Raw genomic sequence first — 18,876 nt, forward strand, 5'->3', positions numbered from 1 at the left:
TTATTTGTAAATAAACAAATTTTGATACAAATACAATTAACAACAAATGAAATAAATGATTTTACAAATACAAATACATTTGTATAAAAATTTGAATTGTATTTATTTGCATCAATAAATACAAATAGGTATTCGTAGAAAGAAAATCAATCGTTCCTTTTCAATAATTAAAATATACAAATGATAGTTATAAGAAATAAAAAGGTAAATATAAGGAATAAAAAGGTAAATGTTTTGGTCAAACTTAAAAGAATTTTAATCTAAAATGCAAAAAGGTGGGGTATCCAGACTTTTTGATTCTTTTAATGAGTTTTTAGCTTTTTTTAAGCACTTTTTAGTTTTACCAAACACATTAAAAAACTAAAAAAGAGATTAAAAGCTAGTTTGATCAGATTTGAATCCTATCTAAATGGGCTATATATAAATTATAATTCACTAAAATTTAGGCTAAATAGAGTAATTAAGAATTTATATTTACTAAGTTATATAGTTATTTCATAATTAATAAGTAAAAAGATTTTAAAGTATAATTAATTAAAATTTAATCTAAATAAGATAATTAAGAGTCCGTTATCTCAAAATTTTATATATAGGGGCTCAAAGTCCACTTTACAAAACTAAAAAATATCTCGTTTTCTTCAAGTTCAAAACACTCAGAACGGCAGTTGTCGGATACAAGTCACAATTTGCAACTGCCGGGTAGAAGTCACAATTTGCATTTGGTCAGTCGACGAAAATGGTGGTGAGTTTAAGGTTATTGAGATTTGGGTGCAAAAACAAACCCTTTTACAGAGTAATGGCGGCAGATAGCAGATCTCCTAGAGACGGCAAACACTTGGAAGTCCTCGGTTACTACAATCCTCTCCCAGGTAACAATAACAAACAGACAATTTTGCCTATTTTTATTAGATACATTATGCTATTGTCATTGCAAATTAATTTATTTCATTTTTGCTTAGTTATTTCACCTTGGATTAACCCATTTGAAAAAATTTTCATCTTTCACCTTTTTTTTTTTTTTTAATCTGTGGTGTGGTGTTCAGACCAGCTTTTGCACACCTCAATTAAATCCATGGGAGAACTGCCATCTTTTAGCTTAATTTGTTTATAGCACAGATAGGATAAATTATTATACAAGAATTTGTAACTCTGCAATTACAACAAGATAAAATAATTAATGAATATATCTTACGAAAAAAGTAAATTATTAAAAGATATTAAAACAAAATATCCACGCACTAATAAAAATAGATTCACTAGAAACCTACTAAATCTATTACTAAATCTATTATACCTATTAAATCCGCGAATGAAGATATATGTATTAATGAAGATAGTAGTAGAAGGATATTACAGTAGATATTATACGCCTGGCAGAAACTTCAGTTCTTGAATCTTGAATTAAAATTTTTTGAGCTATTTAAGAATTGTGTTGTATTCAATTTTGGCTGGTAGGGATATGTAGTCCTTCGTAAAATTGTTTTGCCTATTTTTGTTAGATAGATTATGATACTGTCATCGGAAATTGATTTATTCCATTTCACCTCACAGTATATTAGCAATATGCTTGTAGTTCCTTGAGCTTCGATTTCAGCTTTCACTGGTGTTTGGTGTGTCGATTATTGCATTATCTCATTGTCCTTTTTGTTTGTTGTGTAGCACTTTCCATTTTGATTTAATTGTATTGTGATTGCTCCCATTTGTGGTTCCGCTTTCCATTTTGATTTAATTGTATTGTGATTGCTCCCATATGTGGTTTCAGTTAAGCTGAGGGTCTACTGGAAACAACTCCTCTCTACCTTTATGAGGTAAAGCTGAGTTCTGCAATCATTTTACCCTGCTCAGACCCCACTTGTGAGATTACACTGTGATGCTTTTGCTGTTTTGCTTACTTTGGATTAACACATTTTGAAAAAATTTGGTATCTTTCACCTTTATTTGTACTGTATAAAAGTTTGGTTGATAAAATCGAATACGTACTTAATTAGACATTTGTTTTGATATAAAATAATTGTCAGATTGATAAATTTGTACCTTATTCTTCAATAGAAGTTGTTCATATTCTTCTCTCCTTTTGATGTATATATGTAAAGATTTTGTTGTTATCATGGAAATTAATATATTTCATTTTGCTTATTAATTTATTATTAACTATCTCTTGTTTTTTTGATAACATGGTGTCTGGTGGGGCCAACTTTTGGGCACCTCAACTAATTTCACGGGATACCCCCCCAACAAGAGATACGAGTTAACTCTATCTACATGAGAAGAAAATCACCTAATGTGTTTTTTGTTCTGTTGGGATTCGGACCTTCATTGTTCTCAATCCACTGTATTTGCAATTTGTTATGAGCTATTAAGCATTAGTTATTTCACTTCACTTTGGATTAACCCATTTGAAAATTTTCATCTTTTACTTTAATTAATACTTTATAAAGGTTTTGTTGACAGAAACTTCAGTTCTTGAATCTTGAATTCAAAATTTTAGTTATAAAAGAACTGTATTCAATTTAGCCGTCATATAATTTGATGAAGGAATATAGTATTTGTTTTGTTGAGGTGTTGATGAATATCTTGTACAATTTTGTTTTGTACAGATCAAGATGGTGGCAAACGGATAGGTCTTAATTTTTACAGATTGAAGTAAGTCAATTTCCAAATTTGGTTCTTTTTTTGGTGATTCCTAATTCCATGTGTTCCATTTATAATTTTGAGATTTTTCTCAAGCGTTTGAGTTGGTGGTAGTTAATTCGAACTTTCCAAAGAAGGAGGTTCACTTGGTTACCTTTCGTAGTTCGGTGGCCAAGACTCAAATTGACTTTTTGCTCCTTAGGAAAGGTGACGGGGTTATTTATAAAGACTACAAGGTCTTACCGAGTGAGTCTTTAGACCCATTATATGCTTTTGTTGATGGACCCGGAGATAAAAAATAAGAGGAAAAAGAGAGGTGTAGAGGACCAGCCGAGAATTTAAGGGGCATTGACTATGTCTAGTGCACTGGATATAGGGGATAAGTTGATGGTGATGAAGGCTTGGGATAGTGGAGGGGATATTAATAGTATGTGGGATAAGACTGTCAGTTGCATCAGGGAGACAGCTCGAGAGGTGTTGGGTGTTAAGAGAGGCTGCTTGGGCAAGCACCAAGAGGACTGGTGGTGGAACGAAGAGGTGAAGGCTAAGAAGAGGGCCTACTCAAAATTGGCTGAGAGTAAGGATGAAGAGAGAAAATGGAAGAATAGAGTAGAGTATAAGATTGCTTGGAGAGATGGGAAGTTGATGGTCATAATGGCTAAGTATGCAACTTTCGAGATTTTATACTCTACGTTAGATAGTAAAGGTGGGGATAAGAAGTTATACAGGCTAGCCAAGGTTAGGGAGAGGAAGGCTCGGGACCTTGACCAAGTGAAGTGTATTAAGGATGTGAACGACAAAATTTTGGTGGAGGATCTTATTAGGAGGAGATGTCAGTCTCACTTCCGTAAGCTCCTGAATGAAGAAAGGGATACTAGCATTGTGTTGGGGGATTTGAAGCAATTTGAGAAGTTTTGCGACTGTGGTTATTGTAGGCCCGTTAAGGTTGAGGAGCTTAAGAGGGATAATCGTAGGATGCATATGGGTAGAGCGATGGGGCCAGACGAGATTTCGGTGGATTTTTGGAAGTGCACAAGAGGGGGGTAGGTATGGAGTGGCTTACTCGATTGTTTAACATAATTTTCAGGACGACGAAGATGCTTGGAGATGGAGTACGATGATTTCGTTGTATAAGAACAAGGGTGACATTCGGGATAACAACAATTATAAGGGTATCAAGTTGTTGAGTCACACTATGAAGGTTTGAAAAAGGGTGGTAGAGTTGAGGTTGTGGAGGATTGTTACTATTTCAGAGAATTAGTTCGGATTTATGCCAGGGTGCTCGACTACTGAAGCCATCCATCTCTTTAGAAGACTGGTGGAGCAGTATAGGGAGAGGAAGAAGGACTTGCACATGGTGTTTATCAACTTAAAGAAGGCCTACGATAGTCCTAAGGAGGTGCTTGGAAGCTAGAGGTGTATCTATGGTGTATGTTAGGGCGATTAAGGATATGTATGACAGGGCTAAGACTCGGGGTTAGGGGGGGGGGGGGGGGGGGGGACTCGGAGCACTTTTCTGTCTTGATGGGGTTGCACCAAAGATCGACTCTTAGTCCGTTTCTATTTGCCTTGGTGATGGATGTTTTGACGTGGCAAATTCAAGGTGAGGTGCCAACCTTACTTTTTGTAGATGATGTAATTTGGTGGAGTTAATGCTAAGATTGAGTTTTGGAGGCAAATCCTTGAGTCTAAAGGATTTAGGTTGAGTAGGTCTATGACGAAATATTTGGAGTGTAGGTTCAACGAGGTGTCACATGAGTCCGATGTGGTTGTAAAACTTGATACTCATTCCATCCAAAAGAGAGATAGCTTCAAGTATTTGGGTCTATGATTTAAGGGAATGGAGAGATTGACGAGGATGTCACTTATCAGATTGGGGTAGGGTGGATGAAATGGAGACTTGCCTCCGGAATCTTGTGTGATAGAAAGGTACCTCCTAAACTCAAAGGCTAGTTCTACGGAATCGTGGTTAGAGACCGACTTTGCTCTATGGGGCAGAGTGTTGGCCTGTCAAGAAGTCTCACATTCAAAAGATGAAGGTGACGGAGATGAGAATGCTTTGGTGGATGTATGGGTGACTAGGAAAGTTAGGATTAGAAATGAGGTTATTCGAGATAAGGTGGGAGTGGCTTCGGTGGAAGCCAAGATGAAGGAAGCGAGATTGAGATGGTTCGTACATGTGATGAGGAGGGGCACGAGTACCCTTGTGCGGAGGTGTGAGAGATTGGTTAGGGCCGGCTTTAGACGAGGTAGAGGTAGACCGAAAAAATATTCCAAGGAGGTGATTAGACATGACATGGAGCAACTTCAACTTAACGAGGACATGATCGTAGATAGGAAGTTATGGAGAAGGCAAATTAGGGTAGAAGGTTAGCATTATTTCAGAATGTTGTATCGTTTGTTGTGTTACTTGGTGAACCTTATCTATGGTATTATTGGGTGTGATAATTTTTACTGTATCTTGTCTTTTTACTATTCCTTGTCTAGATTGTTTTATCTTGAGCCGGGAGTCTATCGAAAACAACCTCTCTATCTCATCTCCGAGGTTGTGGTATGGACTGCATACACTTACCCTTCCCATACCCTACTTGGTGGGAGTATATTGGGTTTGTTGTTGTTGTTGTTTTTTTGCATTTTCACTCTTGTTAAAGTAATATAAGGAGGACTAGGGAAAGGGGTTCAGTAGATACTAGGCAATCATATATTAATCTACTTTCAGTTCATGTATGGTGCTTTTTTTGTTATATGACAAAGAATATCGTAATACTACTCAAAGGTGATAGTTTGGTTCCTTCAGCAGGCTGTGGAAGTTCAGTATTGGTATATCTTTGCAATAGGATTAAAGCTTATTTAATCTACAAAATCATTGAAATTATTGTATGGTTTTGAATGTGAACGGTTAAGACTGGTTTATAGCTGTAGTATCAAGAATAACATCGTAGTCATGTAGACCAGATTTTGCTAATTTGTTATTTTAAATTTCATGTCCATCAGATTGGTAGTCCTTCTAAAAGAATATAGTTATCGTACGAATTGGCTGAAATATGCTGGCCAAAGTAGATTGCTGTCAGATGCATAGGAGAAATACAATGCCTTGATTAGAAACAAAACATGAACAAAATTTTATCATGAGCTGCCTCTAAAGAACGAGTGAGTGTGAAACAGGGAGCTGACTGGATGCAGCAATTTAAAGTGTTTGGGGATTTACTCGGGTGACTATTGTAGATATGTATAAGGAAGAAATTTAAAGTGTGTTTTTGGGTAATTTTTAGGGAGACTATTTCATATATGTACGAGGGATCAATTAAGCTATTTGAATTGAGTTATCAAGGAAATATTATGGAAAAGATGCATCTGGAACTAAGGAAGTTATGGACCAATGTAAATTATGTTGGTGAAAAGACAAAGATAACAATGCAATTAGCCAGGGAGTCAAATTTTAGTTGATATATGTCGGATTTTTTTCTTCCAATTTGTAGAAAAACACTAGCACTATGTTGCTGCATAAACTTTCGTATTTTTGCTTCTGTTTCTTGTGATTCCTTCACAGGATTAAGTTAATTACTGTTTTAGGACGAACTTAATATAAACCAATTTCATATAGAAGGGTCAATATATTTCCAAATGAAGGTACAGTCTTACAGTTATTTGCAAAGTGACCTCTTGAAGGAACTGACGCTCCTTTCTAGTGTATATCAGATGACTTAATGACCCTATTTAGTCAGTCAGGAAAGGAAGGTGCCTAGTGCCATAGGGACGAACACTTAAAGTGCTTGATCACTGGTACATATTGATTCATGTAAGACAGGTGCATAACTAAAAAGGATAAATCCTGAAGCAGATATTGCCTGTTTCCTGTTTATGAGATTTTGGCCACTCAAGTTTCAGACTTGCAAAGGTACAACAACAACATACCCCAGTATACTGCCACAAAGTGGGGTCTGGGGAGGGTAAAGTGTATGCAGTTCATACCACTACGTCAGACGAAGTGGAGAGGCTGTTTCCGACAACTTCCAAAGGTCCAAAAGGAAAATAGTGCTTAAATGGTTGTACTGTGACTTTTCTGTAGTCGTTGCAAGGACTAAAGCTTGTAGATTCTTATAAGTACCCTTAATCATCAGATAGTTGTCAGGATCCCACACTCATGAATTCTTTACCTGATATTTGTGGTTCTGCAGGTATTGGTTATCTGTTGGTGCACAGCCTTCAGAACCAGTTCAACGTCTTCTTTTCCGAGCAGGCGTATTACCTCCTCCACCTATGTTGGCTATGGGACAAAAAGGCGGTCCACGGGACACTCGATTAGTCGATCCTATGACTGGACGCATCATGACTCCTTAAAGTGCCAAAAATGCCAATCCAAAAGTTGGTTCTGAAGTTGATGAAAACAAAAATTAGGATCTGACTAGTTGTATTTTGTACAACTTCAATTTGAAGATCTAGTTTTTAGAATTGAGACGTTGCAGTGGTGATGATTGTTGCTATGTATCTCTCTTTTATATATTTTTACTGATATCTGTTTAAATAAAATAGAACCCCTTTGATGTGAATTGATCATTGTGCTCTACACATTTCCTTACTTTTTCGCTCTGACTTGACAAAAAGTTCAGAAATGAAGAGCACTCGTAATAATAAACTACGGCTAGTTTGGCATCTGGAGATAATCTATTAATCTCTATTATTTTTCTATATTATAGAACAGACGGTTTCGACGCATACTTAGCATCTATAAACTACGTACAGTACATACTATTGAGATTTATCCTACAAAATTTGTCCCTAGCTGTCTCTTCTCTATTGCTAAATGTCAATTAGATTTATCCGTCTGCCATGTGTATATGAAATAGCAGCATTGCTATTCTTTGAGGTATGTTTTTCTGTCAAAATTATATACCATCTTATCTTCTCTTTTTGGCTACTTTCTTTTGCACTTTTGAATAAATGGGCGGCAATTCTCCAGTAAAGAAGTGAAGATACTCACACAAGCAATTTTGCCGTAACAAATTCCTTGTTAAAGGAGACGATGTTGTTTTCAATGAATTGAATAAGTCCGAAGAGCAACGAAATGAGTAGATCGAGCATATTAAATATTAAGTAAAATTTACATAAATTTCAACAAATTTATTCCTAATTACTCTCTATTCTTACTTTTTGTCAAATTATAAATAATTTCTCATTTTGTAATATAAATTACTCTACTACTATATATAAGAGAGCATGAAATTATGGTAGTCCTCACGTCAATTTTTTTTGTCAATTTTACTCCTAATTTAAATTTTAATTACTCTACAAATTTTTATCTATTTTGATAAATTTGAACAATTATATGAACTTATTAAATGCTACAAAAGTGATGAGTCATGAAAAAAATGATATTGACACCATAAAATTATTTATATAATCAAATTCAAAATTGATACAAGAGTTTACTGTCTTTCTATTTTGTAGATATGTTTATTAATCTTATTTCATATTTTCATTTTTCCTAACAAATTTATCATGGACAAGTGATTAAAGTATCTTGACATTCCCTTTTTAACTTAATACATGCTTAATTGTTAAATAATTTTTTTTTTTTTTATATTTAGCTGAAAATATTTGAAAATTTAATTTTAAAAAATACAATTTGACTCTCCAAATATTAGTGATACTAAATAATGAAAAATGAGAGTAATTCTTTTTCACATTTTTTGATGATGAATTTTTTTTAACAAAAATTGAGATTATCAATATTTTATAGAATTTAGGACAAAATAAGTAATTTAACATGAAATATTAAAGCTTCATACATGTTTAAGAAATATCAACATAAACTTCTTAACATGTATTTTTAGGAAAAAGAAACTAATAAAGTTAAAAAAATTAGTAATTTTTTAATTTCTTTTGTATGGTTTAATATGCAGAAAAATAATTAAGCTAAATAAGGTGAAAGGTATTTTTGTAAACAAACTATCTATTCTTAAAAAGAATGCAATGCATATTATTTTTAGTACCACAAATCAAACAACCACTAAAAAGTAATACCAAGATAACTAATCCCAGTACAACTAATCTCAAGACAATTAATCTCATCATAACTAATCTCAGCAAAACTTATTTCCCTACCAAACGACCCCTAAAAATATTGTTGGCATTGTACAAGTCTATAAGATGATTGAAACTACCCAAAGCTTAAAAAGATATTACTGAAAGAAGTAGGAATTCTGTATGACTTTAATATTAAAAATGTGGCAATGTCTGAAAGGAGATGAGAACTGTTGAAACTTGTTTTAATATGCTATGAGAAATCGAACAATTTTATGAAGAGTTTTATTGGTCAAGTAATAGGGCGTAATCTTAGATAAAGTACTATAACGCTAATTAATAAGTATAAAATTGTATTTCTAACTCACAAACTAAAATATTTAGCTCCACTTATGTCCTTTGTTATCCTCCATGCTTTCTCTTTTATGGTCAATAATAGGCTTTCTAATAGCCACAGAACATGCATCTGTCTAATTTGTCTATTTTAAGTTGTTATTGTTGTTGCAACAGATCAGATGTCGAGTAGCTCTGTGTGATGTTCATTGTATGTTTTCCTTTAACTATCCTGCCAAAAGTACTCCATTTACATGCACTAAAAATTTCTAATTAAGAATGAAGAAATTTCAATTATTTTACACCAAAAACCTCTAATTAAGAATGAAGAAATTTTAATTATTGTACATTATGATTGCTCCTTGTTAAAATATGTTAATGAGTTTATAAGAAATACATGATAAGTTTGTATACAATAAATCCTTTGTTGTTCTGACGGGTACAAAATCTGTATGCTTTCTATACAAATTCCAATACTAAGTTCATGAACAACTTTCAAGAACTATAATGAATTTACAACAACTTCAAATACAAGTCCAAAAGAATAATCAAATGAACTATCAAAATGAAGTGTTTATCAACTTTAAGAAAGAAGATGAAGTAGAAAATTATAGAATCAAGTCCACCGAATGCACGGTGTGTCCTTAAGGAATTTATTCCCCTCAAGTACCCGAGGTTATGGAATCTTTCCTCCTAGGATAAAATGATTCTCTTTATGAAAATAGCGGTACCTCAAATTTTTAGAAAATTCAAACACACTCAACGATTTGATGATCATAGGAGAGTTTTTAGAAGAAGAAGAAGATTGTTTTTCTACTAAAAATAATTGTTTTTACCTGAGAAAAAATTCAGGTATTTATAGTCGTCAAGGTGTTGTTTCATGAAGAAAAGAAATGGTTTATAAAGGTACACCCCTTCATAAAGGTGCAACTCTTCGAAAAGGTGCAACTCTTTGAAAAAGTCACAACCATTGGAAAGGTCATAACCATTTAATCCGAAAAGGTGCCTATTCAAATTGCATCCTTTCACTTAGTGTCTTTCCAAAAAAATACCATATTTTCATTTTCCATTCCCACCTCTTAATAACCTAACAATCCCCTCCATAAATGGAAAATGGCTATCTTATAAAAAATTTACGGACAAGTATGTGATCAACAAGCAAAAACTGATTGCATCTGGATAAGTGAGTTTCCCTTTAAACTTTCTATAGTGAACATGTATCGGATGCACTTGGTCAATCGGTAGATTTGATATCTTTGAACCGCCAAACTTTAATGTACACCTAGACAACACATGTCACACAGCCAGTCTTTTACCGTTTATGGTTCTCAGGTTTTGTTCGTTTCAGCCATGAGCACGTCTTGATTTCATGAGAGCATAGAGAATAGGCCTTTACTAAAATTCTCCTTGAAGTGGCTTCCACTTCACCTTCACATAGGTGATTTATAAACGTTCAATCCTATAGATTAAGCTATTTGGTCAAATTTGCCAAATTTAGATAACCATTAAAAAGCTTTACACCATAAGCTTTATCCTTGTTTCCTAAACATTGTCTACATCATGAGAATGGGTTGAGTATATTGACAATGTTGAACCGTCAGTCACAACTTTGTTTGATCTCCTTGAACCTAGCTCTTGGGATCTCCAGTCTGTTAGGTAGAGTTATCGTCATGCTGACTTATCCTAGTCCATAACCCATTCCCTTCGATGCTCTCTCAACTTCCTCTCTAGATAGGTCTTTTGTAAGTTGATCCAACACATTATACTTTGACTTCACATAGTCAACAGTGATAATTCTACTAGAGAGTAGTTCTCTAACGGTATTATGTCTCCATCTTATATGACGAGATTTACCATTATACATAATGCTTTCTGCCCTACCTATCGCTGCTTCGCTATCATAGTGTATACATAATAGTGTCAATGGTTTGGGCCAATAAGGAAATCTTTCAAGAAATTTTGGAGCCATTCAGATTCTTCACTGGCTTTATCTAATGTGATAAATTCAGATTTCATTATAGAGCGGGCAATACATGTCTGTTTGGCTGATTTTCAACAGACTGCTCCTCCACCTAAAGTAAGTAGATATCCACTCGTAGATTTTACTTCATTCGATACGGTTATCCAATTTGCATCACTATATCCTTCAATTACCGCCAGATATTTATTATAATGCAAAGCATAGTCTTGAGTGTATTTAAGATACACCCAAAACTCTTTCCATTGCCATCTAATGAGTTTTATTGGGAATACTCATGTACCAACTCAATTTACCAATAGCACATGTTACGTATAGCCGTGTACAGTTCATGAGATACATTAAACATCCCAACACTTTTGTGTAGTCCAACTGTGAGTCACTTTCACCTTCATTCTTTTGAAGTGTAAAGCTCACATCTAATGGAGTCTTCGTAATACTAAAATTCAAATACTTGAACTTGTCAAGTACTTTTTCAATGTAATGAGACTATGACAACGCCAGCTCCTATGGAGTTTTATGAATTCTTATTCCTAAAATCACATCAGCAACTCTAAGGTCTTTCATATCAAACTTTCTCTCAAGAATTCATTTCGTAGCATTTATGTTAGATATATCTCTATGATCAACATATCATCCACATACAAATAAATAATGACCTTGTGATTTGGAGTCTTTAATGTAACCACATTTATCACATTCGTTTATATTAAACCCGTTTGCCAATATGGTTCGATCAAACTTTTCATACCACTATTTGGGTGCATGATTTAGTCCATAAAGAGACTTAATAGGTTTGCACACCTTTTTTTCTTTACCAGGAACCACAAAACTCTCGGGTTGTTCCATGTAAATTCTTTCTCCAATTCTCCATTTAGGAATGTTGTTTTCATATCCATTTGATGGATTTCAAGATCATATACCGCCGCCAAGGCATCTAACATACAAATTAACGTTATCCTTATTACAGGCGAGTATGTATCAAAATAATCAAGGTTTTCATCCTGTTTGAAACCTTTTACTACAAGTCTTGCCTTGTATTTGTCAATAGTACCATCCTCTTTTATTTTTCTTTTAAAGATCCATTTAGAACCTAAAGGTTTATTTCTTGAAGAAAGATCAACCAACTCCCAAGTATGGTTGCTCAAGATTGAATCAATATCACTATAGACTGCCTCTTTCCAAAAGAATGAGTCTGAAGACGACATCACTTCTTTAAATGTTTGAGACTCATTTTCTAGGAGAAATGTTGAAAAATTCGATCAAAATCAAGTTGACGTTCTCTGACGTGTACTACATCTTGGATTCTCATCATTATGTAAATTCTCACTTGGTTCATCTCGAGATCGTTTAGACCCTCCACTAAACTTTATATGTCTAGTTTTATACGAATAAATATGTTCAAAGAACTTAACATTATTTGATTCAATTACCGTATGTTTATTGATATTTGGATGTTTGGATTTATGAACCAAAAACCGACATAATTTACTACTTTTAGCATATCCTCTAAACACGCAGTCCACAGTCTTAGGTCCTATCTTCACCCTTTTAGGCATAGAAACTTGTTCTTTCGCTAGACGCCCGCACACTTTGAAATATTTCAAGTTGATTTTAAGTAAGAAGAAGACTCAACTTTCTTCATTTTAACAACTATTACATTAAAGATAATTTATATGCTTTCTATACAAACTCCAATACTAAGTTCAAGAAAAACTTTCAAGAACTACAATGAAGTTACAACAACTTCAAACACAAGTCCAAATAAATAATCAAATGAACTATCAAAATGCAGTATTTATCAACTTTACGAAAGAAGATAAAGTAAAATATTGTAGAATCAAGTCCACCGAATGCACGGTGTGTTCTTAAGGAATTTATTTCCCTCAAGTACCCGAGGTTCTGGAATCTTTCCTCCCAGGATAAAATGATTCTCAAATTTTTAGAAACTTCAAACACACTCAACGATTTGATGATCACAGGAGAGTTTTTAGAAGAAGAAGAAGATTGTTTTTCTACTAAAACATAATTGTCTTTACCTAAGAAAAAATTCAGGTATTTATAGCCATCAAGGTATTGCTTCATGAAGAAAAGAAATGGTTCAGAAAGGTACACCCTTCATAAAGGCGCAACTCTTCGAAAAAGGTGCAACTTTTCAGAAAAGTCACAACTATTGGAAAGGTCACAACCATTCAATCCGAAAAGGTGCCTATTGAAATTGCATCTTTTCACTTAGTGTCTTTCCGAAAAAAACACCACCTTCCCATTTTCCTTTCACACCTCTTAATAACCCAACATCCTTATGGTCTGATTCTTTTTTCGATCCCATTTATGGCAAGAGCCTTAATGTGCCGAGCTGTCCTTCTTTAAAATATGTTGTAACAAGTAACCTATTTTATTATTATTTTAGATGAGACAGTTGCACATAGTTATCTTTTAAGTATTTCATTAGTCGAATGTTAATGTTTTGTCATTTTTAATTTGTTCATTTCTTGGATCACTGTGGCGTATTTTGAAGCTACCTGCTCTATATTTCTATTTCTCAATTTATCGTTTACATACAGTATAATAAAAATATAAATCTTATCTCTATTAAATGTTGTAGTTCAAAAAATTATACTGTCAAAATTTTCTGCTATATTTACACAATTTTCTCTTTTAAAACTTTTTCCTTAACTTCTTTATTAAGTGTTTCATTTTTGACTTTTGTACTTTACTATTTTGCTTCTGTTCAGCCTTAAACTTAGTTGTATACCTTCGTACATATATCTAAACGAAGTGAAATTCATTTTTTTAATCAAATATTTGAATTCTAATCCTTCATCTTCTTCGCTTTTATGTTACAGATCTCAATCACACAATTGAATACTCAAGACTTCACCTTAGATTCTCTACAACATGACATATTCTTATCATATAAAAAGATGTACATAGTTAATTTTTTTTATGTAAAACTTGACTCCTTAGCAAATATATGTAAGAAGTTTTAGTATATTTATATTCCTCGTCTTTATATTTGCATCTTATAATACATGCTCCAATTTGACCTCTAATCAATCATAAATTTTGTACTCAAAATATATCATCATATTGGTCCCGTGTTGATATGGATCATGCACCTCTAGTTTAATATTAATAATAAGAGCGAATAAACAGGCACGACGTCGACATGCCTGCTTGTGCTGCCTGTTTCAGTTGCTTCAATTGTAATTTTATTATATCACCCTAATTAATTATTATAAGTCATATAAGTATTAAAAAATTAATAAATTAACTCTTGATGTTTTCAATTAACTTGATGTATTACATGAGGCCCATTTAAAATTTTTCTACAAGTACTTTTTATAGTAATTTTGTTATATCACTTATAATTTTGCTATATCACCCCTAATTAATTATTATAAGTCATCTAAGTACTAAAAAATAATGATATTTAATAAAAAAGGTAAAATAGATATAAAATGATAAATTAATTCTCGATGTTTTGTGCTAGCTGCTTTAGTTAATTCAATCATAATTTTATTATATCATATAAATGTAGCATAATAAAAAATAATAGGTTAGAGAGAGAAGCTCCCATCCCTCTCTAATTTAGGTGTCCTTTCCTTACTCACTCCACCGTCAATTTTCATCTTCAACCATATTTCTTCTTCTTCAATGGAAAATAAACCCACTTATAAAGATGTCACTTCAAATCTCCTTACCCTTACTGATCATCTGATAGAATTACTCGATCCCGAAATAGAACCTTCTGAGATGGAAGGGGATTTAATTAACCTTATCCTAGAGGAGAAACAATGCATATACTCCCCCTAGCAATTCTCCATCATTCTAAAGGTGTTTGGGGGTAAGCTCACCCACCAATATCTCAAAACTAAGTTGGATGCTCTATTAAAGCTTCCAGAACCCTTATGCCTAATCAATCTAGGCTACGGCTTCTTCACGGCCAAATTTAAAGTTCGAGATAACCAAGACATAGTATTACAAGGGGGACTATGGTTTGTGGCTGGTAGCTTCCTATCGGTACGAAAATAGGATCCTAATTTTGTCCCCTGTACTTCCAAGATTGATTTTATTGCAATTTGGGTATGCCTTCCCCAACTACCCACAGAGTTCTACGATCGAGTTATATTGAAGCGAATCGGTCGAAGAATTGGGAAACTCCTCAAAGTCGATGTCTGCACATCCTCCACAATTTGAGAAAATTATGCCTGAATCTGCCTTCAAGTCGAACTAGGTAAACCAGTCAAGACCTCAGTGACAATTGGCAACCACAAATAGCTTCTTGTTTACGAGGGTGAGAAAATTCTTTGTAAGTTATGTGGATACCTATGTCACACCTCTAGTTCCTACTCGAAGAGGTGCATTTCACCGCCACCGGTAACTCCACTGCCTCAAACTACTCCTTCCTCCACAAAAAAGCTGAAAGAGGAATGACAAATGGTTACTTTTGCAAGGAAGAGGAACACCAGGAAATCTATGACCTTTTCATCTAATTTGGCTACTCACGGTCGAAGTGACACAGTAACGATAGAAGAGCCAGGTAATTCACCTAATGTTCCCCCCACAAGGAGACCCCATGGATGTTGGCATAGCTGCTCAAAAAGGGAAAAAATGTGATCTTGGGTTTATTCGGGCCGCCCAATTACCTGGACTATATCAGGCCTAATTTGGTCGGCTCACTAATCTTTTAATAATTCCACCCTTACTCTCAATCCCATGATCTTAATTCTAGGGCCTCCGGGCCAAAACTTAATAATAATATTAATATTAACTCTTCTTCTCTTGGAATAAATCTCAGGCCCAGTCTTACACTAGGCCCAACTCCTCCTTCTAAGCCTATGCCCAAAGTTAGCTTTAATAACTTCTTAACTTCTAATTTTTCTTTTCACTTCTCTCCTGTTACCTCTACTCTAAATAAAAAAGAAAAAGATGAGATAGCTAAGGCGGCCACCCAAATCTTCTAATGATTACTCCTCTATGGCTTCATAACTCATCCCACTCGTTGTCAAAAATCTTTTTCACTTCTCAAGAAGATTTGATAAATAGTGGTGATATTGCAGATAAGGCATTAAATTCCATTGAGTTATCTAAAGATGAGGCCTTACGACATTCTCTCTCAACTCCATCATATTAGTACCAATGAGGAAGCCATGCAGTGCTCTTCTGTTGAGCAAAATGAGCTTCCATTCCCTGAAAATATGATCACTCTTATCTCAGCTCCCCTTCCCCGAACCATAATCTGACATCATGGTTAGAAGTTTATCTAGGTGGCCAGTCGATTCTCTTGCACTTACAATGGGAGGGGAATCAAGTGACCATTCTCATCCAAGTCTCGAGCTACCTAGCCCTTCTGGCTATGGAGTGTCTTAATCAGGGGTTACAGAACTTTGGTCTGAATGTTTGGATGACCACTCTGATGCAAATCATCAGTCTAACCTTCCAAGGGTACCTCACTCCTTCAATCATCATGAAATAATAACTCTCACTAGCGCGAGTCTACCTTTCTTCTCCCCCAAACCCTCTATACTTGACTTTGGGTCCTCATTTTATGAGTCTCAATAGGGAAACCCCCTCCCACGTAAATGTGATTCCTCAGAATCTATAAAATCCATCAAACCTCGAAGTCCTCATAAGAGAAAAAACTCTAGAAGCCCTCAGGGAGAGCAACAGGGAAATGGAAGCCCTCCTAGTCTAACTAAGGATTCCCAGAACAGATGTTCTTACTTTGGAAAGACCTATAAACTTGGCCTTCGAGGGATCTACTCAGGAAATAGTCATTGTAATTTTTCCATAGGACATATCAATATTAGAGCTAGGACTAGGGCTGCAAAACCCTATGATAGGGGATCCCTACAGAGTAAAGATTTCTCACCTTTTCAGGAAAAGGAAGACCATGGATCAAACCACTCTACCCAATCCACCAGGGAAAGAGAAAATAGTCCTTCAAGAGAACTCTCAACCATCAAATCCAATGATGAAAAACTGTCTAATATGGAATGCTAGGGGTGCTAACAATGCTGAATTTAGACATCACTATAATTCCCTTGTGAATATCCATTAACCCTCTAGCTGATGAGTTGGGTTTCCTTTGTTTCCTTCAATCCTCTACCACTGAGTCCTTTGGGGGAATTATTCTCTTTTGGAAAGATAATGTCCTAGCTATCAAAGATATCTCTATTTATACCCAAGCCATCCATGCTACTATCAAGGTTAGTTCTCTGCCCTCTTGGATCAATTAATGTGTATTGCCAATTCCCTTCATTCTTTTGAAAGTAATAGTTGGCTTATAGCTGGTGACTTTAATGAGCTGCTGAATGCCTCAAAAAAATTTAGGGCTAATAGTATAAATATTACTAGGTCTACCCCTTTTAGGAAATGTTTGAGCCACTGCAGCCTTATTGACTTTGGTTTTGAGGGTAGTAAATTTACTTGGTTAAATATGAGGTACAGGCATAGACAAAACCTTATCTTAGAAAGATTAGATAGATGCTTGGCTAATGATCATTGGATTCATCTTTTCCCCGAATTCTCTGTCATTCATCTCCCTAGGACTCATTTTGATCATTCTCCCCTCCATTTAACCTTTAATAGGCCTAACCATCCCACTCCCAAGCCTTTCAAAGTTGAATCTATGTGGTGTAACCACTCTAATTTCCCCCTTCTAGTGTTCCACTCCTTCCCTAAAGTTTCTAACCTTACTAGATCCACTTCTAATTTTAAAGACATTGCTAATTCCTGGAACAAAAATATCTTTGGAAATATCTTCCATAAGAAGAATCACCTCATAGCTAGACTAGTACGCATTCAAAATTCTCCCAATTACCCCTCTAGCTTCTTTCTTCACTCTCTAGAACTGGAGCTTACTAAAGAATATAGCTTTATCCTAAAAAATGAGCAAGACTTCTGGATGTTAAAATTCAGAATAAACTGGCTCATGGAAGGTCATAAGAATACTAGATTCTTTCACACCTCTCCCATCAACAAAAGGAGAAGAAATAAAATCAACTCCCTCAAAGACTAAGGGGTCTGGATCCATGATCAAGATGGTATTAAAGATGCCATTCTCTCCTTTTACTTCTTTTTTTTTAAGACTAAGTACCATTATGCTCATATAAAATATCATGTTAATCCCTCACATAGGGGATCTATCCCAACTACTTCTCACTTCCTTCATGATTCTATACCAACTCTTGGTGAAATCTGAGCTGCTATTTTCTCCTTCCAACCCCTTAAAGCTCCTAGACCTGATGGCATGCATCCCTTCATATATAAAAAATACTGGGATACTTTTTCCCCCTCCTCTTGAACTTCTGTACTATCTCCTTCACTCAAGGTAAGACGGATACCAAAGTCAACTTTACTTACCTTTATCTCATTCCCAAATGCAGGAATGCCACTAATCTTAAGAACTTCAGGCCTATTAATCTTTGTACTACCCAATACAAAATCATCACTAAGATCATTGATAATAGTATTAAACCTCTCCTCTAATCCCTAATTAGTGATACTTAAGTCAGTTTCTTGTTTAAAAGTAGAGCTTCTGATAATGCTATCATTGTACAGAAATACATTAATCACTTTAGAAGGATGAAAGGGAATAGCCCTAACATAATTTTGAAAATTGATCTTGAAAAAGCCTTTGATAGACTTGAATGGTCCTTAATTAGGCAAGCCCTAGTCTATTTCAAATTTCCTCCTGGTCTTTCTAAGTTTATCATATTTTGTGTCTCCTCCTCTTCTATCTTCATTCTGGTCAATGGAGGGTAAACTCCTAGTTTCCAACCTACTACAGGTATAAGACAAGGAGATCCCTTCTCCCCTTATATTTTCATCCTTTGAATGGAACTCCTTTTTAGAAAGATTAATCATGAAGTGGATACCCTCCAATGGGCTCCCATTCAGATTAA

At 34.7% G+C, this 18,876-nt stretch overlaps 1 protein-coding gene across 3 annotated transcripts; it reads left to right on the plus strand.

Moving 5' to 3' along the window:
- The first annotated feature begins 601 nt into the window (after positions 1–601).
- On the plus strand, positions 602–7,181 carry LOC107854176 (30S ribosomal protein S16-2, chloroplastic/mitochondrial). Of its 3 annotated transcripts, none has more exons than XM_016699168.2 (3): positions 602–869; positions 1,763–1,808; positions 6,810–7,181. In XM_016699168.2, the coding sequence occupies exons 1-3, from the start codon at positions 737–739 to the stop codon at positions 6,970–6,972; spliced, it is 342 nt and encodes a 113-aa protein (XP_016554654.1). In that variant the 5' UTR covers positions 602–736; the 3' UTR covers positions 6,973–7,181. The 3 variants fall into 3 exon arrangements, 2 of the variants coding, with proteins under 2 accessions (XP_016554654.1, XP_016554653.1); XM_016699167.2 differs by lacking the exon at positions 1,763–1,808 and adding an exon at positions 2,598–2,643; XR_007042708.1 differs by lacking the exons at positions 602–869; positions 1,763–1,808 and adding an exon at positions 2,650–6,721 and having other exon boundaries at positions 6,810–7,025.
- Positions 7,182–18,876: the final 11,695 nt, after the last annotated feature.

Source organism: Capsicum annuum, chromosome 7, assembly GCF_002878395.1.
Source record: "Capsicum annuum cultivar UCD-10X-F1 chromosome 7, UCD10Xv1.1, whole genome shotgun sequence".
NCBI lineage: Eukaryota > Viridiplantae > Streptophyta > Magnoliopsida > Solanales > Solanaceae > Capsicum > Capsicum annuum.